General features: G+C 42.5%; 1 protein-coding gene across 2 annotated transcripts in view; it reads right to left on the bottom strand.

Annotated features, from left to right (window-relative positions):
• The window catches only part of LOC133857171 (uncharacterized), a 29,024-nt gene extending 7,115 nt beyond the window's left edge, over positions 1 to 21,909 (bottom strand). The window contains exons 1-6 of one of the 2 annotated variants that reach the window (XM_062292318.1): positions 21,646 to 21,909; positions 21,341 to 21,400; positions 19,014 to 19,172; positions 18,061 to 18,926; positions 17,832 to 17,943; positions 16,977 to 17,738 (exon numbers count right to left, since the gene is read on the bottom strand). In XM_062292318.1, the coding sequence (XP_062148302.1) occupies positions 16,977 to 17,738; positions 17,832 to 17,943; positions 18,061 to 18,926; positions 19,014 to 19,172; positions 21,341 to 21,400; positions 21,646 to 21,651 (1,965 nt within the window). In that variant the 5' untranslated portion in view covers positions 21,652 to 21,909. The remainder of the gene's footprint in view (positions 1 to 16,976; positions 17,739 to 17,831; positions 17,944 to 18,060; positions 18,927 to 19,013; positions 19,173 to 21,340; positions 21,401 to 21,645) is intronic. The other variant, XM_062292320.1, reaches the window with a different exon arrangement.
• Between the last annotated feature and the right edge of the window lie 4,461 nt (positions 21,910 to 26,370).

The following is a 26,370-nucleotide window of genomic DNA, read 5'->3' as shown; positions in this document are numbered from 1 at the left end:
CATTGTGAATCTTGATTGAGTATGATTAGCGGTGGATATCGAAGCCCTATCTTATTTCCTATTATCTTATTTCAATATTTTTATCTCTTCTCTTATTTGATCTGATTAATATTTTTATTGCTTTTCACTCGTCTCAATTTTAAGGAATTCTTTTTAAACATAATTTACCAATCCTCGTGGGAATGATCTCGTATTTGCCTACTATACTATCGTTTTGATCTTGTGCACTTGCGAGTAAAACGTGCAAATATTTATCTATTTATTTAGGTAGATATTTGCACAACAATCATCTTTGAAGTTCGTATTCTAAGTTATTGTTCTACATTCACACTTAGTATATGTAGCAACAGATCAAGTGCAGCAGTCACTGTTGCTACGTCACATTCAGGAACCTTTATCTTGACACAATCAAATCCCAATCGTCTTCAGGCTTCATGACACAACTGTCAAAGGGAAAAAATACAACATTGACAGAAAGACCTTTTGTCCTTTTTTATTACGTACAATCGTGTAAGCCCAGATTGGAATAAATAAACTCTAAACTAATTATGACACAAAAAACTTTGTAAACACAACAGCAAGTTGGTCTCCAAACTTCACAAATGATGTTAGATATATCTCCATTCAGGACTAGAGGCAATATGTAGAGCAGTCAAATTATTACAAAATAACGGGATAAGAATAAGAGTTAGAAGACCAATTTCTTGAAGAACAAAAAATGTTGTAACCCAGTTTAGCTCACTAACAGTATGAGCCATTGCTTATGCCAACTACTGCACTATCAAGTTACCACTATTTGTTTCTTTCTCTTCCATGTGACTATATTTACATGTAGAAACATTCAATACCCTCTATTAGATCTTCTATATGTAGGAGAACCTGACTAATCTACATCAATAGTACCTTCCACTCTGAGATGTCCATTTCTCCTATATAATATGCTGAGACTGGGAGTTCGCTTCACATAACAAACAATACAAGTAACAGCATCCCAATGTGGGACTTTAGGAGCCTCCAAGAATTGGCTCACTATACTGACTGCATAAGCAATATCTAATATGGTAGTGATTAGATAATTCAACTTCTCAATTAGTTGATGATATCTAAGGGTCTTCAAATAACTCCCCCTCCTTCAAAAGTTTTTGATTTAGGTCCATGGAAACATCATTGAGACATGCGCCCAACATACATGTTTCATCTAAAAATCAAATACATATGTTCCCTAAGATAAGTTAATACATGTTTGAGGCCTAGCAACCTCAATACCAAACAAATATTGAAGTTTACCCAAGTCTTTGGTATGAAACTGATACAGCAGAAACTGTTTCAATTTAGCAATATCTTGTTAAGGACCCGGGTTTGAGACCGAGTTACTGGTTTGGTTATGGGTAAGGCCGCAGGATCTAGTCTCCTAGGCTTACCTATGATGGACGTAATAAGGGATACGAGGTATTCGAGGTACCTCTGCCTCCTTCAACTACGAGAGTTGTTTTGATAATTTTTCTGCATATCTTTATTCATTCGAAACCCCATATAAATAGGGTGAATTACAAACACAGCAGTAATTGCTTGATTTCCAGTTTTAGGGAAAGTATAATTCCCTTTATTTGCTCCCTACAAATCAGCTACTAATTGGGAAGTAAATTCCTTATTCTAAGGCTATAACTGGGGAAACACAACCCCTTATTCTTAGGACTTTCCTACCAAAAGACGTGCCCCTCAAGCACAGACTTTTCCCTCCCAACCTTCCATATACTCCTCAGCCGCCACTGTGGTTAGCATCAGGATTTGCTAGGGTTTTCTTGCGCCTCACATAAGTGCGTAACACTCCTTCCCCCTTAGAATGACCCTTGTCCTCAAGGGGAAATAAAGGAAAACGAAGTTTGAAGTCCGAGAGAGATTCCCACGTGGCATCAGTTGGTGAAAGATCCTTCCAGTGCACGAGTATCTCCTTATTTCCTTGCTGAAGTCGTTGGTCAAGGATGGCTTGGGGAGTTGACTGTCGATCATCGGCGAGGAGGGGGAGATCATCATGTATTGGAGTGCCAACTCCTACCCATTTCTTGAGAACTGAAACATGAAAGACATCATGAATTTTGGTTTGGGGAGGTAGAGCCAATCGGTATGCCACTGGGCCGATTTTCTTAACAATACGGTAGGGCCCGTAGAACTTGGGATCTAGTTTCTGGTTGTGCCGTTTCTGGACAGATTGCTGTCGATTCCCTCGGAGCTTCAAGTAAACCCATTCACCCTCCGAAAATGACTGCTCCATATGGCCTTTATCATACACTTGCTTCATCCGGTTTTGGGCCTCCAATAAATGTTGCCGCACCTCTTGCAGAATTTTATCTCTGGCCTTCAAGGTATCTTCCACTGTAGCTGACTTCGTGGTTCCTAGAACGTAAGGCAACAGAGGTGGTGGGGGACGCCCATACACAATCTGGAATGGAGTCCGCTTGGTGGCCGAGTGATACCCCGTGTTGTAACAATATTCCACCCAAGGTAGCCACTTTGCCCATTGTTTGGGTGAGGAGCTGGTGAAACACCGCAAGTACATCTCAATGGTGCGGTTTACCACTTCCGTTTGGCCATCTGTTTGGGGATGATAGGCGGAGCTAAAGTTGAACTTGGTCCCATGAAGGCGGAAGAGCTCCCCGCCAAAAAATTCCAGTAAAGACGGGATCCCTGTCGCATACAATAGAAGATGGAATTCCATGCAATTTGAAAATTACCTCAAAGAAGGTTTGTGCCACCTGGGCCGCAGTGTAAGGGTGCTTGAGGGGTGTAAAGTGACCGTACTTGGAGAGGCGATCTACAACCACAAAGATGGTGGTTCTGCCATAGGAAGAGGCAACCCATCGATAAAATCCATGGATATGTCCGACCACACATGCTTGGGAATGGGCAGGGGCTGCAGTAAACCAGCGGGTTTGGTATTGGCAACCTTGTGACGTTGGCAGGTATCACAATTTTTTATGAAGGTGCGGAGTTGTTGCTTCATTTGGGACCAATAAAAAACTGACCTGATGCGTTGGAGGCCCTTGTGATACCCCTCGTGGGTGCTGTTGTGAAATTCTGCGATGATGGCTGCTGCAATGGGGGATGCGGACCTGAGGTAAATCCGATTTTTGAAGTAAATGAGTTCTGCCCGTACCTGCCACGGACCCTTGATGTGTTGCTGCTGGATTTCCTGGGTCAGTTTTATAAGATCAGGTTCGTCTTGGACTTCTTGCTGGATGGGTTCGATCCAGCTAGGGACTGGTGAGGACAAAGCCAAAAGGGTCCCTTCTTGCTGTCGAGAGAGGGCATCAGCCGCCCGGTTGTCATGGCCCTTCTTGTATTCGATGACGAAGTCGTACCCCATAAGTTTGATCAGCCACCTCTGCTGCGCCTCTGTGGCTATGGTTTGATCCCATAAGAACTTCAAGCTGCGGTGGTCAGTTCGCACTACAAACCTGTGGCCCAAGAGGTAGGGGCACCATTTTTGGACGGCGGTGACCAATGCGAGCATCTCCCTTTCATAGGTTGACAGGACCAGGTTTCGCCCATGAAGGGCTTGGCTGCGGTATGCAATGGGACGTCGGCCTTGCATCAAAACGGCCCCAATGCCGAAGCCGGATGCGTCACATTCAATTATGAACTGCTGGGAAAAATCTGGTAGGGCTAATACCGGAGCCTTGGTCATTGCTTCCTTGAGCAGCGAGAAAGACTCTTCCGCCTCTTCATTCCACCCGAATGCATCCTTTTTGAGGAGTTGAGTCAAAGGCCGGGCGATACTGTCGTAATGCTGGATAGATTTACGGTAGTAGCCGGTGAGGCCGAGGAAACCCCTAAGTGCCTTGAGGTTCTGAGGTTTCGGCCATACCAACATGGCCTGGATTTTTTCTGGATCCACTGCAACCCCGCTCCGATCGATGATGTGGCCCAAATATTTTACCCTTTGTTGCCCAAAGCTGCACTTGTCCTTCCGAACATACAAGCGGTTAACCTTCAGGATCTCCAAAACCTCATTGAGGTGCTGCAAGCGTTCATCCCAACTTCTACTATAAATTAGTATGTCATAAAAAAAAACAAGGACGAACTTACGTAAAATGCTACCGAAGATGTCGTTCATCAAAGATTGGAATGTCGAGGAGGCATTCGTGAGGCCAAAGGGCATGACCAGAAATTCGAAGTGCCCATGATGCGTACGGAAGGCTGTTTTTTCTATATCTTGTTCCCTCATCCGAATTTGGTGGTATCCGGAACGAATATCAAGCTTAGAAAAATACTGGGCTCCCTATAACTCATCCAGCAGCTCGTCAATCAAGGGAATAGGAAACTTATCCTTGATAGTAATCTTGTTGAGGGCTTGGTAATCCACACATAATCGCCACGAGCCGTCTTGTTTCTTAACCAGCAGGACCGGAGAGGAATAAGGGCTGGTGCTTGTTCTGATCACCCCGGTTTTCAACAACTCCACAATAATCTTCTCTATCTCATTCTTTTGATAATGGGGGTACCTATACGGTCGCACATTCACCGGGGAAGATCCCTGGATCAGGGGAAGTTTATGGTCATGACGGCGCATGGGTGGAAGCCCCTGTGGCTCTCCAAATAAGTCCTGGAAGCCCTCCAAGAACTATTGCAATTCTGGGTCAACTATGTTCGGGCACTGCTGCTCTACTCCCAGTTCAACAGCCAGTAGTTGGAGCAGGATGCCTTCTGAACAGCGGCGGAGCTCCTTATGCATTTTCTGCCCTTCTAATACTCGATTAATAGGGGAGTGTATCCCGGTCAGTGACACCTTCCGCCCCTGCCATGTGAAGCTCATGTGCATGGATGCAAAATTCCACAATATGGGGCCGAGGGTCTTGAGCCATTGGGCCCCAAGGACTGCGTCATACCCCTGGAGGTCAATGAGAAAAAATTATAACATGAATAAGGTACCTTCTAGCAGAACAAGTACCGCCGAGCATTTGCCTCTACTGGAAAGTCTTTCACCGTTTGCTACCACCACTTCAAATGCCACCCTTCCGTCCGGTACCAGGCCCAGCCTTTCTGCCAATTGGGTATTGAGAAAATTGTGAGTGCTCCCAGAATCAGCCAACAGAATCACCCGTGCCCCCTGGATGGTTCCCGAAATGCGCATCGTTTGTGGGGTTGGCACCCCGGAGATGGCGTGCAGGGAAATTTCGGGGATCTCGAACTCCTCCTCTTCTTCCACTTCTCCTACTCCTGCCGGGCTGGAATGCTCATCTTCCTCTTCATAAACCCCCTCAATCAGAAAGAGCTTTTTGCACCTATGCCCGGGTGAGAACTTCTCGTCGCAGTTGAAGCAAAGACCCCTATCTCTTCGATCTTTCAATTCTGCTGGGTTTAACCTCCGAACCACCGGAGCTCAACTTCGCACCAAATTGGCGGATGGTAATGGGGGGAGGTTCGGTGAACCAGCGGTTCTTCGAGGTTCAGAAAAATTCAGGCTTTTCCACTGCGACAGTAGCCGCGCTTCATACAACCTAGCGAGCCCCACTGCTGCGGTGAGCGTAGGGGGTCTGGAGGCCTGGACTTCCGGCCTAATGCTCTCCTTGAGACCGCTGATGAACCCGCCGACTTGCTGTGCTACTGAGAGCCTGCCCGCCTTGCTCAGCAACCGTTCGTACTGACCCTGGTATTCTCGCACTGTCCCAGTTTACCGCAACTTCGTTAGGTCTCCAAAGAAATCATCAAACTGGGTTGGCCCATACCAGACATGGAGACCATCTTTAAATTGTTCCCAGGATGCTCCTTCCTCTGTTTCCTTAAAGAGCTGGTACCACAATTGGGCCTCGCCCTCCAAGTGGTAAGCTGCCAGCATCACTTTGTCCTCTTCCGCAGTGTTTTGGAATTCAAAGAACTGCTCCGCTCGGCTCACCCAACTGGTTGGGTCTTCGGTGCCATCGTACTTGGGGAAATTTAGCTTGGCTACCTTCGGAAAAGAGCCGCCCGACTCTGTTCGGGTGACTGTCTTGCCTGAGCGTACACCGGATGAACTTGCGGATTTGTCAGCCTCCTCCACCTTACTTTTCTGGATTTGATCAACAATGACCGCCAGCATCTCCTCCATCTGCTTCTGGAATCGATCTTCCCACGATCCCATCCTCTTCTCTAAATTTTCGATTCGTTGCTCCGCCATACTAAGGCCTGGCTCTGATACCAAGCTGTTAAGGACCCGGGTTTGAGACCGAGTTACTGGTTTGGTTATGGGTAAGGCCGCAGGATCTAGTCTCCTAGGCTTACCTATGATGGACGTAATAAGGGATACGAGGTATTCGAGGTACCTCTGCATCCTTCAACTACAAGAGTTGTTTTGATAATTTTTCTGCATATCTTTATTCATTCGAAACCCCATATAAATAGGGTGAATTACAAACACAGCAGTAATTGCTTGATTTCCAGTTTTAGGGAAAGTATAATTCCCTTTATTTGCTCCCTACAAATCAGCTACTAATTGGGAAGTAAATTCCTTATTCTAAGGCTATAACTGGGGAAACACAACCCCTTATTCTTAGGACTTTCCTACCAAAAGCCATGCCCCTCAAGCACGGACTTTTCCCTCCCAACCTTCCATATACTCCTCAACCGCCACTGTGGTTAGCATCAGGATTTGCTAGGGTTTTCTTGCGCCTCACATAAGTGCGTAACATATCTCTTGAGATGAGACCTATTTGGATGACCCAAATGGTTATTTGTGTAGATCCCAACAATAATCACAGAGTAATTGTTATGGTCACAATGCATACATTTACGAGATTCGCAACCACTAGTACGATCGATTTCCCTAGAATCGCGACCACCACTTGAAAACCATGATCACCTCCACCTTCACATCACCCATGTGAACCACCATAACAATCAAGGGAGGCAACAGAGGCTGATAGGTCTCCGCTCCACCAGAACTCAACTGAGAACTACTATCTGATAGTGTGGAACACTAAAGCCTAGAAAATACCTTAGAGAAGATGAAAGCTCAACACTACCAAAATTTGAGACGAACGGACTCATACTTTGACTTCAAGCTAATAAGAAAACGAACAACATATACATCTTTACACTGTTTATCCATAAGTTAAAGATCAAAAGAGAGCGGTTGATGTATATTCCTTTCCTCAGACACACCTATGACCTAAGAATAATACTACTCCAAACTCTGAGTTCCCTACTCAAGCCCAAAATACTATTTGCATACCTTATAAATCTGAGTAATATTCCCATCGAAGAAGACGAAGTGCTTTGAGACCCTTCGTTCGTGGAAAAAGTTGTTGGATCAAGTTAGGGCCATTGGGGGTGTGGCCGACGGGATGAAGGGCATTGGGCTACGCTAGAAGCCCAATTTGGTGTGTAAATGCAAGAATGGTTTTATTATGCAGGCTGGATTCTCACTTGTGGGCCAGAAGCCCAATGCCAAAAGGGTTAACTTGGTGGGCTCAGTCCTGAGCCTTGGGCTTGTTGTGGGCTCTATGACTTCAGCCCTGGGCCATCAACGGGTTTTGAAGTGGAAAATGGGTTTTCAATGGGTTTTGATCCTTGGTTTTGGCCGAATCGGCTCTCCGGAGGTGTCAGCAGCAACAGTCAACATTGGTGTCTTTCGATTTTGAGGGGTTTGATCCGATTAGTTCAGAGGTGCCAGATGTTGTCGTTGATCATGTCCAGTCATCTCTGAGGCCGTGTTCACCGGTAGCTTTGGCCACTTTGAACTCGTCGGCAAAAATCGTCCAGAAGGTGACTAAGCCCATGCGACTATAGAATCGCATGCATGTACAAGGCTAAGAAGGAGACAAAGTTGGTTGTGGGTCTTCTTGCGGGAAAGGCTTTTAGCGTCCCGATTGGGCACCTGGTGCTTTGCCTTTGGTAGGCAACCAGTGCACGGTTCCAAGTGGGTCTTTTGGGTTGTTCTCAAAGTTTGAGCCTTATGGCATGCCAGTGGTCATTTTGGAGTGCCTGGATGACGCTAGTGAGTCTTCTCCTACGCCGGAAGCCACGCGAGTGGTGGTCCAGTGCTCGCAGTGTAGTAACATCGTAGCCTAGACCACACCAGAGGATGCACCGTCCTGGTGAGTTCTAATATCCAACGTGAGGGGTCTTCTCCATCGTGGGGTGTTACGTACCTATGTTAAGCATGGCAAACGCATGTAGGCAGCCGACACAGCAGAAGAAGAACAAGCCGAAACCCTAGCTGCAGCAAACCCTAACCCTAGTGGCGGCTGATCCATATATGGGAAGAAGCAAGGAACAAGTCGGTGCTTGGAGAGCACGACTTGTGGGTAGGGAAGTTCCTAAGAATAAGGGATTGAAATTCCTGAGAATAAGGGATTGATAGCAGGATTTTAGGTAGACTAAGGAAAGTTCTTCTATGGAAAGAATTTCTAAGAATAAAGCACTAGCCATTATGCATCTATTAGTATTTTGTATTGTAACCCTATAAATAGGGGTTTTGAGTAATAAAAAGGCATGCAGAAAATATTTACTCAACTCTTGTAGGCTTGGAGGCAAGGGTACCTCGAATACCCTACTATCACACCATTCACACTCACCATAAGCTAAGGAAAACTGATCATGCGGCTTTGCCTCTCACCAAACCTATCACTCGTTCCCAAACACAGGCCCGTAACATCTTGGTATCAGAGCCAGGTTTTGACATGGCAAACCAAAGATTTGATCGCATAGAGAAGGAGTTGGGATCAATGGAAGAGTGGCTCAAGAAACACCTTGATGAGATGATGGCTGCCCTTGCCAATAAGCTCGAGCCAATCCAAGGAGAAGATCAAGGCAACTCCGCAGGTTCCTCCAAATCCCGAGCTGGCAAGGAGCCCACCCGAACGGAATCTGGCAGTTCTTTCCCAAAGGTTGCCAAATTGAATTTCCCCAAGTATGATGGTACAGAAGACCCAACCAGTTGGGTATGCCATGCAGAGCAATTTTTTGACTTTCAAAACACGGCGGAAGAATACAAGGTGCTTTTGGCGGCTTACCATCTTGAACGCGAGGCGCAGTTATGGTACCAATTATTTAAGGAAACTAAGAGTGCATCGTTGGGAAAACTTGAAGGGAGGGTTACATGGAAGGTATGGTCCTACGCAATTCGACGATTTTTTTGGAGACCTCACAAAATTGTGACAAACAGGGACTGTAAGGGAGTATCAAAGGTAGTATGAGTGTTTGCCGAGTAGGCTGGCATACTCTCGGTAGCACAACAGATTGGAGGGTTCATAAGCGACCTTAAGAGAGCATCAAGCCGGAAGTCCAGGCTTCTCGACCCCCCACCCTCACAGCAGCAGTAGGCCTCACAAGGTTGTATGAGGCGAGATTGCAGTCATAATGTAGACCCCAAAATTTTTTCGAACCAAGAAGAACCAAGGGTTCAGCAAACACACCGCCACTGCGTCTGCCAATTTAGTTCGGAACCAAACTCCGGTGGCTCGAAAATTGAGCCCAGCCGAGTTGAAGGATCGGAGAGACAGGGACCTTTCAATCCCTGATGAATGATATTTTCGATAACATCATGCGTAAGTTCATACTTGTCTTTTTTGATGATATATTAATCTATAATCGATCTTGGGAGGATCATATACATCATTTATCCCATGTTTTTGAGATTTTGAGGGCTAACCACCTATAGTTAGAAAAGGATGGTGTTGCTGTGGATCCCAACAAAATCCAAACAATGTTGGCATCGCCGAAGCCCCAAACTCTTAAGGGCTTCAAGGTTTCCTTGGTCTCACCGAGTACTACCGCAAGTTCATTCAACATTACGGTATCATTGCTCGGCTCTTGACGCAACTCTTAAAAAAGGATGCCTTTGTGTGGAATGAGGAGGCCGAAGATTCTTTTTCTCAACTCAAGACAGCTATGACCGAGGCACCGATGTTAGCTCTGCCTGATTTCTCCCAACAATGTCATTGAGTGCGATGCATCCGGCCTTGGCATCAGAGCAATTTTGATGCAAGGTCACCAACCCATTGCCTATTTCAGCCAAGCTCTTCATGGCCGTAGTCTCGGCCTTTCCACCTATGAAAAGGAGATGCTTACACTTGTCACCTCCATTCAAAAGTGGCGGACCTATCTCTTGGGTCATTGGTTTGTGGTAAGAACAGACCATCGCAGCCTCAAGAACTTGTGGGATCAGACAATAGCAACTGAGGCACAACAAAAATGGCTCATCAAACTCATGAGATATGATTTCACCACTGAGTACAAAAAGGGCCATGACAACCGAGTAGCCGATGCTCTGTCTCGCCAAATGGAAGGGGCTCTTCTTGCCTTATCCGAGCCAGTTCCTCACTGGATCGAACCAATCCAGCGTGATCCCACCCTCATCGCCTTGGCCGAGAAGATCAAACAGAATGTTGTTAGAGGACCCTGGCACTTGCATGCAAGGCTCATCTATTTCAAGGATCGAGTCTACCTCAAGGCCGAGTCCCCAATTACAGCAGCCATCATCACCGAGTTCCAAAATAGCATGCATGAAGGATATCATAAGGGGCTTCAGCGCATCCGATCGATTTTTTATTGGCCTCGAATGAAACAGCAGCTTCGTAGCTTCATCAAGAATTGTGATATCTGCCAGTGCCACAAAGCCGACAACACTAGACCCACTGGGCTGCTGCAACCCCTACCCATTCCCAAGCATGTTTAGTCGGATATTTCCATGGACTTCATCGATGGACTCCCTACTTCCTATGGCCGAACTACCATCTTTGTGTTTGTTGACCATTTCTCCAAGTATGGGCACTTTACACCCCTCAAGCATCCCTATACAGCCCCGCAAGTTGCTCAAACCTTCTTTGAGGTAACCTTCCATTTGCATGGAATTCCTGCTTCCATTGTTTGTGACAGGGATCCCGTATTCACTGGAATTTTTTGGCAGGAGCTTTTTCGCCTCCATGGGACTAAGTTCAACTTTAACTCCGCATATCACCCTCAAACAGATGGCCAAACGGAAGTTATGAACCGCACCATCGAAATGTACTTGAGATGTTTTACCAGCTCTACTCTAAAGCAATGGGCCAAGTGGCTGCCGTGGGTGAAATATTGCTACAACACAGGGTTTCATTCTGCCACTAAGCGAACTCCCTTTGAGATCGCGTATATGGTCGCCCTCCACCTTCCTTGTTACCATACATTCCAGGTACCATTAGATCCACTGCTGTTGAAAATGCCTTAGTGGCTTGGGATGAGCTTGTCTGGGAGGTGCGGCAGCACCTGTTGGAAGCTCAGAACTAGATGAAGCAGGTGTATGATAAGGATCATGTGGAATGAGTTTTTTCCGAGGGTGAATGGGTATACTTGAGGCTCCAAGGGTACCAGTAGCATTCTGTGCAGAAGCGCAACATCATAAGCAAGCTCCTAAATTCTATGGTCCTTACAAGGTCGTCAAGTAAATCAGTCCAGTTGCTTACCGGCTGGCCCTTCCTCCAAAGGCGAAAATTTATGATGTATTCCATGTCTCGGTTCTCAAGAAATGGGTGGGCGTTGGGGTCCCGGTTCAAGACCACCTCCCTCTTATTCCCAAAGACAGCAGGTTGAATCCCCAAGCCATCCTTGAGCGTCGGACCCATTAGGGGAATGCTGAAGTGCTTGTGCATTGGAGGGACCTCTCCCCAACGGATGCCACATGGGAATCCCTTTCGGACTTCAAGCTTCGCTTTCCCACTTTTGTCCTTGCGGACAAAGGCCATTTAAGGGGGGAGGAGTGTTACGTACCTATGTTAGGTGTGGCAAACGCATGCAGGCAGCCGACACAGCAGAAGAAGAACAAGCCGAAACCCTAGTTGCAGCAAACCCTAACCCTAGTGGCGGCTGATCCGTAAATCGGAAGAAGCAAGGAACAAGTTGGTGCTTGGAGAGCACGACTTGTGGGTAGGGAAGTTCCTAAGAATAAGGGATTGATAGCAAGATTTTAGGTAGACTAAGGAAAGTTCTTCTATGGAAAAAATTCCTAAGAATAAGGCACTAGCCATTATGCATTTATTAGTATTTTGTATTGTAAACCCTATAAATAGGGGTTTTGAGTAATAAAAAGGCATGCATAAAATATTTACTCAACTCTTGTAGTTGCTTGGAGGCAAGGGTACCTCAAATACCCTACTATCAAACCATTCACACTCACCATAGGTAAGCTAAGGAAAGCTGATCCTGCGGCTTTGCCTCTCACCAAACCTATCACCCGTTCCCAAACACAGGCCCGTATGGAGGGGTTTTCTTAAGCCAAGTTCATCCTCTATTGAGGTTCGTGGCTATTCGTCTTAGCCAGCACTTTCCCAGCCATCGCCAGCAAAGATGGGCGTGACTTGTTCCCAGGTTTCGTTGTTGGGTCAATCTCCTCCAACTGGAGAGAAGGGTGCTTTTCATTGGAATCATCGGCCGGTGGATGGTTTTCCAAGTACCATCTGGAGGAGGGTGAATGTTCGAAGAGGCGTGTTATGGATGGGTCTAGGGATGGGGGCTATTCCGAGGTAGTGCTTAGTGCAATGGGGTTCGCTCCCACTCTTGGGATCTCTTTTGGGGGTAATGAAAAAAGGTTTCTGGATCTTTTGACTATCATTGAAAAGGGGTGGCATAGGGAGGATGAGGGTTTTGTCTCGAAACCGAAGGGGTAGAGGGAGCAAAAACATTTGGAATGCTCTATTAACTTTGATGCTAGAGGCAAAGGTTCAAGCTAGGGTCATGGCAGGGCTAGTTTGCGGGCTTAGGGCTTCTTTTTGGGGTTATGGTTTATTTTGTGGGTGGCTTGTTGTTTTTCCTTTGTTGGGTTTTACTTTTTGTTTGTCTTTTCTAGTGTTCCTTGTGTATACTTTAAGTGTACGTGAGGGTGCCTTACGCTTGATATTTTCTTAATTACCTATCAAAAAAAGTAATATTCCCATAACCAGACACATGCTGGAGACGCTCCCAAATATCCTTAACAATAGGGAGATACAGTAAAGTAGATCCAATATTGGAATCAATACTAGTCAGCATGAGAGACATGATTTAAACATCTTCCTACCCCCAAAGGCTGGATGAATTAGTGTTTCAAGGCTCTCCTGATACTAGATGATAATACAGACCTTGCCTCTCAAAATTAGTTTCACATATCTAGCCCAATAAATAAATTCTTGCCATTTAATATAAAAGAAGTCATCAGAGCATTAAACATGGAAGCTGAGGTAACTAGTTCAGGTTTGATAGACATGATACTTGTCCAGAACAGAAACAAACCCAAACAATAGCAAGTAATCCAAGAAAACCAACCGGCAAGAAGAAACTATAGAAATAGAGATAATAATGCTTCACTTGAGCAAAATTAACACACACACACACACAAAAATAAAAAATAAAGAAACCAACCCATATAATCCAAATCTGCTGAGATAGAGCCAAGAAAATGGAAGAATCAAACTAAAACAACAATGAACCGAGCTAAAAACAAACTGAATCAACTGACAAATTACCAAACAGGCTGAAAAACTCGATGAACAAGCCGAAACTGCATTGTATCAGCCGAAACGTGAACCAAACTGGCTGAAACTGGCCGAGACCAGGAACAACAATAGCTGCCGAAACCCACTGGAATAGCTGCCGTACCAGCCTAAACATGCCAGAAACCAAAACCACCCAAAACAAGATGCCAGGTCAACTTGGATTTGGGTCGATTTGGTTTTGATCTGGGCTGACCTAATTCGATCTACGAACTAGGTGATGGATCAGGCCGAAGTTGGACTGGGCCTGGACTTGGGCTGGACTAAGGTAGATCTAAGTTGGATTTGATTTGATGGACTGTGCACTAGGCCTTGACCCAAATTCGAATTTTTTTTTTTTTTTTTTTTTTTTTAAGTAAGAAAAGATTTATTAAAAAAGCGTAAAGGCGCCCCTAAGTACACAAGAAGTATACGCTAGAAACACCCAAAGCTAACCCGCAACAACCAACAGAAAAAACCCCAAAACCCAAGAAAGAACAACCAAACAACCACAAAAGAGCCCAAAATGAGTTACAAGAAAAAACTAAACGCCCGAGAAGCAACCCACAACCCACCAAAGCAACGAACCCTACAAAATATGGGCCTATCCTTTCCTACGCCTAGAGGAAGCTAACCCGTCGTTATAATTAATGGAGCTTTGCAGATTCAGAAGCTCCCTCTTGCCTTTTGACTTTTGGCGTGCTAACATTTTCTCTCTCGAAAACTCTTCCTCCATGACATTCTGAATAGCCAAGGCCTCCTCCTCAAAAGCACCATCCAAAGCACAATCCAAGGGCAAGCCATCCCAAAACTCATCATCCTCCTCCCAAGCCACAATCTCCCTGTTATGATCAAAACTGACAGGCCAATTGCGAGATAGGGATAAACCATTTCCTTCAGAGGAATAAGGAGTGAGACAACCTCTCGGGGGGGATGAAGGTCCAACCATCCCGACCTCAGTGACCTTCTGCGGCGATGTGGGATTAACTAGCACCTTCGGGCAAGGGTTGAGAAATCCCTTCCCAAGACCCTGCTTCATTGGTGGCTCTGCAGCCTTCTTCACTAGCGGCTCAGCAACCGTAACCTTCTTAACAGAGCAGCCAACAGTCATCTTCGCGACTTCCAGAGAATCAAAAAATAGCTCCTCATTCCACTTCACAGATTGCCCTTCCCTTAGCACCTTCACCCTCTTGTAGTAACACTAAAAAGGCTTAGAAACCACCAGGGGGAAGAGAGAACGCAGCTTTTCAGCCAACACAGCCGCTCCAACGAGAGACAGAGGGGCAAACCCGGGTTGAGGAATCTAAAGCAGCCTCAGAGGAGAAACCTTAAACACAAGATCTGGAGGACGAGCTGGAGAAGGAGCCGCCGGAAAAGCAAGCTCCAGTGCCGGCGAAGGGGGAAACCCAAATTTTTTTGAGGCTGGAGAAGCTGACGACGCCGGACCCGCTCCCTCTGTGGCTACCAGCACATCACCCACCAAACTCCCAGGAAGAGACCGAACCAAAAGCATCTTAGAAGACCACTCTGGTGTCGTCTCTGGCAGGGATCTGGACGGACAGGCAATTTTAGTTTCGACCAAAAACGAGCCACGCGGAAACCTAAATGTTTACGACCCATCCCCAACCCGAAAAACCAGTACAACAGTTTTCTTACAGCCCAGCCCAAGGCCACATAAAACCCGGAACCCAGCTTATTCCACGTACACATTCTCGAATATTCAGATTTTGAATTTTCAAAATTCGACTTATAAAAAAAAAAAAAAAAAGAATTTTCAAAATTCAAATTCCAATGAGAGAGAACCTTCTTACCCTTCGGACGAAAATGCCGGTCTTTGCCCAACAGCTCTAGCGGCGGGGACTCCAACAAGAAGCAATCCACCACTGATCTCGGTTCAACCTTTGCATGCCTCACCATCGGAAGAAGGTCAAGAGCACACTGCTCCTCTGGCGACGCCCTCCACCCTGAATGACGACCCCCCACGATGGGCTCCTTCATGGCCGAGACCGATCCAGACCTCAGCACCTCCACAAAGGAGGGCCCCTTCCAAAGAGGAGCCAAACCCGGCCTAACCTCTTCTTCCTTCCCAACTATCTTGACCGACGCAAGCGAGGACCCAGACCCGCAACCCGCTTTGGCAAAGAGATAATCTCTGGCCTTTCTCAACTCGTCCGAGAATTTGAGCCAACCCCACCCTCTACGCCCCTCAGGGATCACGATAAACCCTTTCTGGCCACCCATCTCGAATGCTACTGCCTCTAAGAAACCGCCCGCTTGGTTGCCACCTCTCCGAACAATCAAGATTCTCAACCCTCCCCTGAAGGATTTGATGAAATCTTGATCTTCCGGATGACCCAAGAGAATCTTCAACGTCGATTCAAGCCACTCAGAGCACTAAGAACTGATGATGATCTCCCCGAAGAAACTTTTTCTTTTCTCCCCCACCCTCAACATCGACGCCCCATCCAGCATCGAGAAGACAAAAATCTTCGACTCCACGACAAAACTTTTCTCCATCTCAACACACACCCAACACTCAATCGGCCACCTCAGAAGAAGAGCACATTGTCACCGGAAAAGAGAAACCCAAAAAGAGAAGCCACCAGTTGAGCCCCTACGTGCGATACAAACGAGACCCAAATTCGAAATTAGAATAGTGTTGAACCCAAGATCGAATAAAACCAAACCAAGGATAATCATGTTCCAGATAAGGGACAACATGCACTTACAAACACTAGTCTTCTTCAAATCTGGCTAGCGACTTGCCGGCAGCAATCAGCTTTAACCGATGGAAACCAAAGAGAGAACAAAGACGGCCAGCAAACCTATGTATTTTCAAAACTACCACTAAAAAGACCAACCACCATTGAAATCACTGACAACTACCACAGTCACCAAATAAGAGACCACCACACCGGATAGACATTTCTAGCCACCACAAGTAACACCGAACTTGATGACAACGATAGTGATGGTAGAACATTCACAACAATAGTATGACGGAGACAACAGCATCCCAACAATTACAATGATGACAGTGCCATCTGCCTCCAATGACAGGCCTCGGGTAAACCCTAATCCCACTCTGCCAATGTTATTGCATAACTGGCCAAGTAGAAAGGAAAAAGAAGAGGAAAAAAGAAAAAGGAGCATGGAAAATGAGAAAGAACTTGTTAAACCCTAGGCTCTGGTTCCATCTCAAGCTTAGGATCTTCTCAAAAAGCGAAGCACAAATATGCTCTAGCCCTCTCAAAACTTTATTACATAAAGTGGAAAAAAGAAAGAAAAGAATATGGACAAAAATACAATTTTCCCTTTTTGTTACAATAATACCCTTTCTCATACCGCTCTTGCTCAAGCCCCTAGAAATCCGCAGAATACACATCATAATAGGCATATTAACATGTGTATCATTTTTAGCATTTTTTTGAAGATTGCTATCCTATGGTTTTTGCTACACTTGTATTAATAAAAAATAGCTGACTATAAAGAAATTGGACAAAGCTCCATCGTTATCACCTGGTATACATGTGCCTTTGCCTTGCCACAAAGAGTAGCTTGCTGCTGCTGCTGCTGCTGCTCCTCCTTTTGACCTGATGGCTCCACTCCTGATAATTTGAGCTGTAGAGGACTTTCTGAATATGGAAGCTCTGATTTCTTCTCCAACTCAAGTGCCTGTGATTTCTTCTCCAACTCAAGTGCCTGTGACTCTGAGGGTACCTCAAGAGAACTCATAGCTGGCAAAGATTCCAATAGCTTCTGGTCGCTGCAAAGTTCTGGCTGGCCTTCAGCAAAGTCCAGTTGCGTCATCTCAAGCTGCCTTGAGTCCATGCTAAGAGAATTTTTTGATATGGATGCCTCTTGCCTAACATTTTTTGTTTCCATTTCCTTTAAACCAATTTCTAGTCCGATCTCTGAATTCTCATGCTCTTGCTGTTGCTCATCGTCAAGCTCTCCTGAATTTGTTAGCACATCAGAGGTTCCAGTTGGTTTTGGCAGGCATCCTGGCACCTCGTGCTGACCACAAAGCTGTACTTGCTTTTTTCGTTTATGAAATAACTCCTGCAACGTTTCTACTTCATGGTCTATAAGCCTTCTGGGATTAGAAAACTCAATTTGCTGCCTCTGCTCAGGCTTCTTTAGATTTTTATTCTCTTGTTCTTCTATAGAAGGTTTTAGAGTGTCATGCTTTGACACCTCCTCTGTACATGTGGAGTTAATAATATCCATCAGTTCTTCCTCAATCTTCTTTGTCCTCTGCAGCAATTCTATACACTTATCCTATCATTCAGAGAGTAATTAGTAAACAATCTTTTTATAAGATGAATTGAAAGGAGATCATCATATTGTTGAAATGAACATCTTAATATCCACCTTTACTGGAAGTAATGAACCATCATTTTCCAATCTCTGGCTTGTAAGAGAAGAACTTTGGGTTGTCACAATAGCTTCATCTTTCTCTGGCTTCTTATAAAACTGCAGATCACTGTCCATTAATCAAGAAAAGGAGTGCATGTGAGATCAATAATAAAAAGGAAAAAAGGCACAATAAAGATAAAAAAGAATAATAATTAGTAATAATAATAAGTAGGAACGGGCAAACCTAAAGCCAATAATCTTGCTCCTCACTTCAGTTTGTGAATTAATTTGTTTCTCAATCACTTCATTCTTTTGCCCTTGTAGTTCAATCAGCTTTTCAATCAGTAGAATTTGGCCTTCTTGTAACTGAATCTGTTTTTTAACATCTTCAATTTGGTGTTCGTGTGGCAGATTCTGATCTTCAATCACTTCACTTTGCTGCTGCTTTGTTAGACAACGATCAAGAATTGCACCATCCACTCGTTTTTCTTGAATTTCATCTCTAATCGCTTTATTTTTCTCTTCTGCTCCACTTGGCTCTTCCACAATAACAAGCCTTTGTGTTTGGCCATGTTGTGAACTCACTTTATCTTGCTCTTTATTTTGCCGCTTTCGAGATTGGTATGGTTTGTCAATCGAGTCGCCTTTTTGTTCTTGATTTTTTTCTTCACTGAATTCAACTTTGTGTTCTTTTGCTTCATTGTGTTTTACAATCACTTTAAGTTGTTGGACTTGTTCTATTTGTTCCTCAAGCACTTCAAAATGTTCTGCTGCTTGCATTAGATCTTCAGTTCCATTGACCTGTGGGTCTTGTTCACTTTGCTTTTCTGCAGGCTTTTGTTCTTCTACTGATTCGATTCTATCTTCAGTTCCATTGACCTGCCCCTCCTCTCTTTTAAGAAGAGAACTAGTGTTTTCAGCAGGAAGCATATAACAGTTTTCATAAGCTTTAACAATCTCTCCACTCTCACTGAGTTTGTTCAAATGATGAATCAAAAAACTTGCATGAGCCAGTGGCAAATCCTCAACATTTTCCTTGATAAACTTTGATATTGCTTCCTCAGTTGAGCCCTTTTCCTCATTCAATTGTTCAATTGCCCTCCGTATCATCTACACAAATTCACATTTAAAGTTAGGACATTAAAAAGTCATCAGAGAACAGCTGAAGAGCACGATATAAGAAAAAGACAGTTGTACCAGAGCATAGGTGGGGTGATCAGGGGTGTGCCAATCAGAGAGTTTCTCACAAATGGATTGCTCAATATGGTTATTGAGACCAGATCTGACGGTATTGTTGGTATATAGGGTTGTATACTTTTTCATCGCGGCATCAATAATCTTCTTTAATTTTAGCCTCTGTCCATGATGTTCAAAAGAAATGTCAACAGGGGTTGTGGCAATATGTGTACAAACAGAACATAAGCTAGCCCATAAAATAGAACGGTTCAATAATCGATCACTTTTTTTTTATAAGAGAAATTTTATAAAAGATGAAAGTGCCCCTGAGGATACAGGGAGTATACAAAATGACGCAAAAACAGAGAGAGCAAAAAGACAAGAGAAGCAAGAAAATAACACCTACAAAGACCCAACCACAGTAAAAAACCAAAAGCACCCCAACAAAAAACCAAAAACCCTCTAAAACATTACATTACAGTAACCCTCTTGCTTTTCCCCCGAGGAGAACCAAGACTTCTAGCATCTTAATTGATATCGCACTCAAGGTTATGAAGTTCTCTATTCCCTTTAACCTTAGGAGTGGAGCTGCCCCTCAACCACTTGAGTCATGACATCCAAAAAACCTTTTACGTTCCCCTTGAAGGAAATCCCCACAGTTTGAAGGCACAGCGCAGCGTTGAACACTGCCACGGAAGAACCTATAACCTCTTCGGAGACACCTGCCCTTGAAGATTCACCCACCTCAACTGGCGGGGAAGAATGGCTTTGTGGAAGAAGGAACCCACGCCGACAATAGTTGACCGGAGGCTTTCTAACTGCCACGGACTCCAAAGGCGGGGAAGGATGATGGCCCAGCGGAGAAGGAGAGGCAGTGATCGCCACTAAAGACTCAGCTAACAAAAACTTGTTCTGTTGCGCATCCTTTCGCTTTCGAGAATACCTCAACACCGACTTAGACTCCGAACGATAGATAGGCACTCCAGACTCCGACATCACGGGTATGAATGCACAAGACACTTCTAATGTGTCTCAACTACTTAAAGAGTCCTAGTGGATCTCTTCATAGAGTATTCGGATGATAAGGATAAGTAGAATTTAATCTTAGAACCATCTCCCACTTCAAATATGATAAATTTCAAGAAAGCTCCCCACCCCCTCCTGATATGTCTTCGCAATCCCACACCAAAAGGCCCCTCAACTTCCTTAGTAGTACACCAACCTCCATTCAAACAACCATATTTTGCTTCCACTTCCAAACGCCATAACACGTCCCTTTCCGTAGCAAGCCGCCATAACCATTTACCCAACAGTGCTTGATTAAACTTACTCAAGTTTCTAACCCCCAAACCATCATACTGCATAGGAGAACAGATCTTTGACCATTTAACTAGATGGAATTTAAACTCTTTTGTTCTTCTTTTAGCCTTTAGTGGGACTATCTTTGTATACATCCCGTGTACTAGGGTTGCATCCCTCTACACTTTTCTATGAAATGAATTACTTATAACAGAAAAACAAATATTTACATGATTGAAACTTTTAAAGTGCAACGAATCAGTGACGAAATTAATTATTATGAAAACATGAGACTGTCATCCCATGAAATAACGCTAAAGGCTTGTGCACAGATTAGAAGATGCCCACGCATACAAAAACTGACGCAACCTAGAGAAACTTAACAATAATACCACTACTGTAAAGATTTCACTACTTGTACTATTTATGCAGATATAGAACCCAAAAACTGCCATGAGTTGCCAAGTTAGGTACACCTAAAAACTAGCCTACATAGATCAAAACCCTACTAATTAAGAACTATAGCTATCTAAAGTCTAAATCTAAAAGCAGCTAACTAAGAGAGCAAGTATAACTGGGCGGACCTTCCTTAGCATAACCATCCCCAGAAAAACAGGTCAAGAAAACATTATAACTGCCCTGCAAACCGATAGGCTCTTCATCCCCAATCTCCATATACAGGCACAAAATTTCCCCAACTACTGCACAAATAATACACCCAAATAGCCATTTTTTAAATCGGACATTTATAGCCAGAAAGCTTGTCTTGTAAGTTTTAATCTTAAATGCAATCCAAATCAAAATTTCTATAAAGTTTCACGAATACTGAGCATTGTAGCAAAAACATGAGTTATAACAACCATAATTCAGATATAAATCTGAACATACAGCATAAACTGAAGCAGCCCACCCAGTTTAGAATGTGCGTGTGTGTATGTGCCTCTATATCTGCGTGTACATACAACAGGCAGTTTGATGAACCCAGAAAATAAATAATCAAGTAATGAATAATTATACTGAAGAGGATAGGAACTTAGGAAGAAACATACATGATATGGGTCTTCATCTTCTTGCATTCCTACTGCTTTTTCTTGTTTCTTTATTGCGTTCTGCGAAATAGTTTATTCCGTATGAGAAACCCCAAACCAAAAAAACGAAAACCAGAAAAAAAAAAAAAAAAAAAAAAAAAAAAAAAAAAAGAATCAGACTAATAATTGTCAAGCAGGGTTGGAATTGAGTACAGAATAGTAATTACAAATCCAATTTGAATTTTATGAAAATCGGAGTTCATGAAAAAAATCAGAATTCTTCTATTAATTGGCTGACACAAATAGTAATTGAAAAGAGAGTTTACAGTCATTATTGCTCAGCGGATCGCTGATGCTGAAGGGTAGAGTTGCGACCTTGATTCGTATTTAAAGGTTTGGTTTGGGTTGGGTCTTTTCTTCTAGCTTTTGTCCGTTTTTAAGTAAAAGAGGAACCCTGCAACATCTAAAAGACGAACACTAAAGAGATCGAGCGTTGCTCAAATCCGCGAGGCGGCGCAATTTTCTCTTCCCCGTCGGACTTCACCGATTTCTATTGTGTTCTCTACTTCTCTGATATGCCAAAACGATGATCCGTTTTCCCTCAAATTTTGGACTGCTGATTCTGAAGTTTTAGTACGTGGCGCGCATTTGGGCTTTGGGCGAAACACTTGGACCGTCACTTGGGCCCGGTTGGCTTGCCCTTGAAATGGGACCGACTACTTGCTGGTTAGCCACGGCCCACGGTGGACGGCAGGTCATGTTTTTTCCTCTTTCCCTCCTATAGCTTTAAGAGAAATGTTATTTGTACACACACTCAAATTTAGTGTGAGATCCAGCTATGTGAGATGGATATATACTAAATGTGAGTGTGTATAAATATCTTTTGCCTTTAAAAGTAGGGCTGGCAAAATGGGTACCCAACACGACCCGTTAAGACCCGCGACCCGATTAAGCTAAACCCAAACACGACCCGTTTATGTTAACGAGTTGGGGCTCCAGACACAACACGAACATGATAATTTTCCGAGTTACCAAACACGACCTGTGAAACCCGTTTAACATAATGGGTGGACACAGCCCGATAGGACCCGTTTAGCTTAAAAGTGCCCTTTTTTTTTCCTTTTTTTTTTTGAGAAATGCTTGGTTGTACACTCTCATCCCACTCATATCCCACTCTTGTGTACTTAGACCAATAATGTGAGAGATAGTAGAGAGAGTATAGTGGGACCCTATTTTTTTAACAATATTATTGGTCCATGTAGACAAGGGTGGGATAGGAGTGGGATGAGAGTGTAGAACCAAGCATTTCTCTTTTTTTTTGGGGGGGGGGGTGTGAGTATTTAAATGAAATAATAATAATTTTAGCAATTCATCTCTAAACTCCTACTCCTAGTAGGCTAGCACCAAATCACTTAATATGCTTAATTGTCTAATCAAATAACAAAAAAAAAAAAAAAACTACATCATCATTACAAATTTACAAATACAAAAAACTACATCATAATTGTCCATTCTTGAGTCTTGATTCCTTGAATGACTTACAAATATGCTCATTGTCCATCAGATTGGGTCCAACGCAGGTCAGTTTGACATGCCCATCTTTGTCATTCAGCTCCAATACCTAAAGGAAAAAAAACAAAATAATTACATTGGGAGGTGAAAAAGTTTAAGATGTCTACTAATAGCATTCACTTTTTACAATTCAATATCGATCTTTTTCTCAAATAAAATATTGACCCAATAATGAAAATGGGAACTTCAAATCTAGATTAGAAGAAAACTCATTTCATTTGGCACATCAACTGGTGATATATTTTTTTCAAATAAATAGTATTTTTTTTCCATTAGATAAATGTGATTAAATCTCATGAAATTGGTGAAGATTCTCAACAGAAAGCATTGATTCTTCCTTGTAGTGGTAGATCACCCAATTGATCAGTGCAATATAAACAAAAGAATCCAGTGGTATAAGTATAATCATATATGTTTGATTTCCTTCATTTGTTTCTTATCCACACATAATTATCTAACAGATTATACCATTCTGCCTCACATGCTAAAACACAAACAATAACATAAGAACAAAAGAAATAATAGGGGATCTCATAGGAACTGCTACTATCCAATGTCAAAACATCATCTTCTTCGTTATCCACATTCATTAAAGTTTGCTCTATATCAAAAAAAAAAAAAAAAATTAATTTCATTAAAGTAAGATAAAAAAAAAAATACAAGTAAATGAAGAAATTTAAATATGCAAATAATTAATATTACCTTGCTCTCCATATAACCAATCTATAGTGCAAACCAATGCCTCAACAATATCAGGCTTGAGTGAACTCCTACTGATCAATCACACGTCTACCAATACTAAAAGTGGATTCTGAAAGCAACAGTAGAAATAGGAATACTCAAAATATCATGAGCCATGGCAGCTACTTCAGGATAACGAAATTCATTTCCGATGTCAAATGTCGTATTCTTCTCCAAATACTTGGGTTCATCCAAATAAAGTTCCAATTGAGTCTTTTGTGCATCAGGATCGACTCCATCAAATGCTAGAAAATCCTACATAAAAAGAGATAAAATAAACATAAAATTAGTAAGTGATTATGAGTATATATACTAAGTTATTACTTACTAACAAGCTAAGAAACTTGTGATATTATTTACCTTTTCCCAATCTGAACCTTCTTGGGGTTAAACAACTGTGGAGCTTGAAGTTGTAGGAACACTATACTCCATAAAAAGTTTGGTTAACGTTTTCGTCACATTCTCATACTCTTGATATTTAGCTCCATAAATCTTCGTATAGCAGTACTTTATAAGGCGCAGCTCGGATCTAAGACAACTGCAATGGCCAACACTAAACTGAATTCTGACCAATATTTTTCAAATTTAGAGATCATTTGACTTGCCATTAATCTCTTATATCCATCTTCGCTCATAAGCTCTTGCTTTAAATTCACATAAATCAATGTTATCACTGGAAAGTATAGATTGGCTGTGGGATATTTGGTACCAGAAAAAACACATGTAGCATAATAAAAGCATCACAAGAAACTACTGATATCAATTACCTTTTCCCACTCAAGTGCATTACGACAAAACGTATAGTTTTTATCAATCATCTCTATAATGAATTGCACTCTCAAGCATAAGATATGTCGAATTCCATCTAGTTGGCACATCTTGTTTTAATCCCTTGTTACTATCCAATGACATTTGATTGATAGCTTGAAGAAAACTTTGTTTTCTCATTTGTGATCCTCTAAAACACTTAATACTATTTCGAATCTTTTGGATAGCACTAGTGATCCCTTTCAATCCATCTTGCACAATCAAATTAAGAATATGACACAACAACGCATATGAAACAAATCACCATCACAAGGAAGGGCTTTCTTCATGTTTAATTTTGGTTTGAAATTCACAACACACAAATCATTCGCAGAAGCATTATCTAATGTTATAGAGAAAACATTTTTATCAATCCCCCACTCTTCTAGCAAACTACATATCTTTTCAGCCAAAGATGCACAACTATGTGGTAGGAGCATGAATGAAAACCTTAACACCCTTTTAGATAATACCCAATTCTTGTCAATAAAATGAGTAGTGAGACAAATATAACCCATTGGTTGTCAAAGAAGTCCACAAATTTGATGTCAAACTAATCCTCCCAGGACAAACATTTAACAAAGACTTACCCATTTGTTTCTCCAACATTTGCATCTTAATCAAATCAGTCTTAGCAGTATTTCTACTAATTAATGGTACATCACTACACAAGTATCTATGCACTTCTCTTACACCATCATATTCAACATATGAAAAAAGCAAGTCATGCTTAATAATTGTACCAACTAACAATTCTCTATATCTTTTAGGACAAACTTTTGAGGTACTTACTGACAGAGTTCCTTGACCTCTAGATAGGAGCATTTGTTGAATATCTTGATCAGTTTTCCCCCCATAAACCTTCATATGCTTCTGTAGATTTCCAGTTCCATGTGAACTATTAACTATATACTTATGATCACAAAACTTGCATTTTGCACATATCCTTTTGTCATTAGGATTGTAGAAGGGAGTTCATCAAAATGGGTCCAAACTGTTGAGGTCTTCCTACGCTTCTTCTGGACCTTTTTTGTTGTCATTGGATTCGTATGAATAGAAGGATCCTCCATTGTATCTATTTCAACCACATCGTCATCGAATACAACCGAATCTTCGTTAATCACCTACACACATAATCGTTAGTAAGTTAGAATGAAGAAGAAAAAAAACCCTTTTAACAAAACTGAGATTAACATATAGGCAGTTAAAAATAAAGGGGGGAAAAGAATAATGACAGTTAAAATCAACATGTAAAAATAAATTATGGGTGGCGAAAGCAAGCATGTGATGCCATCAAAAGTTTCTTCTCTTTTAGAGTGTACATCTTCCCATTTCAGAATCTTTGACTATCTATGTTTCTTCAGGCACTAAAGTTTCCAACAAAATAATATGATGAATTTCAATTTTCATTACTACTCAACTAAAAAGCAACTATATATAAATTACTTGTTTAATTAGACTATAAACACAAAGTGAATCTTGCTTTCATGCACATGTGGAGCAGTGGACGATGGTATTCTTAAACCAACCATCAAAATGTTTGGAATTGAATTTTGTCGCATAATTACTATATATGATAGAAAAAGCTAATTAATCGATGAATTTATATTCATAATTTGGCCTCCAACTAAGCCACAAAATTATATTTCTCACGCCCCACTTAATAACTAATCTATGAATTCACAATCATTGTTTTTCTGCCTTTTCCTAGCATCCAAACAGAGACACTCAAGAAGTAATTTGCAAATAATAATAATACCTAACACAATAGATTAAAATCTTATATATCTGTTTGTGTTTGTATTTTTAATTTGTTGTTTGTTTTTAAGACAAATACACTGACAAATTTACATTCATGTTACTAATTCCCAATACATTAAAAACAAAAAAACACCCCCTAATTAAAATACATTAACAAACATGAAGATGTT

Source organism: Alnus glutinosa, chromosome 14, assembly GCF_958979055.1.
Source record: "Alnus glutinosa chromosome 14, dhAlnGlut1.1, whole genome shotgun sequence".
In the NCBI taxonomy this organism is placed as follows: Eukaryota; Viridiplantae; Streptophyta; class Magnoliopsida; order Fagales; family Betulaceae; genus Alnus; species Alnus glutinosa.
This window is presented reverse-complemented; position numbering and strand designations above follow the sequence as displayed.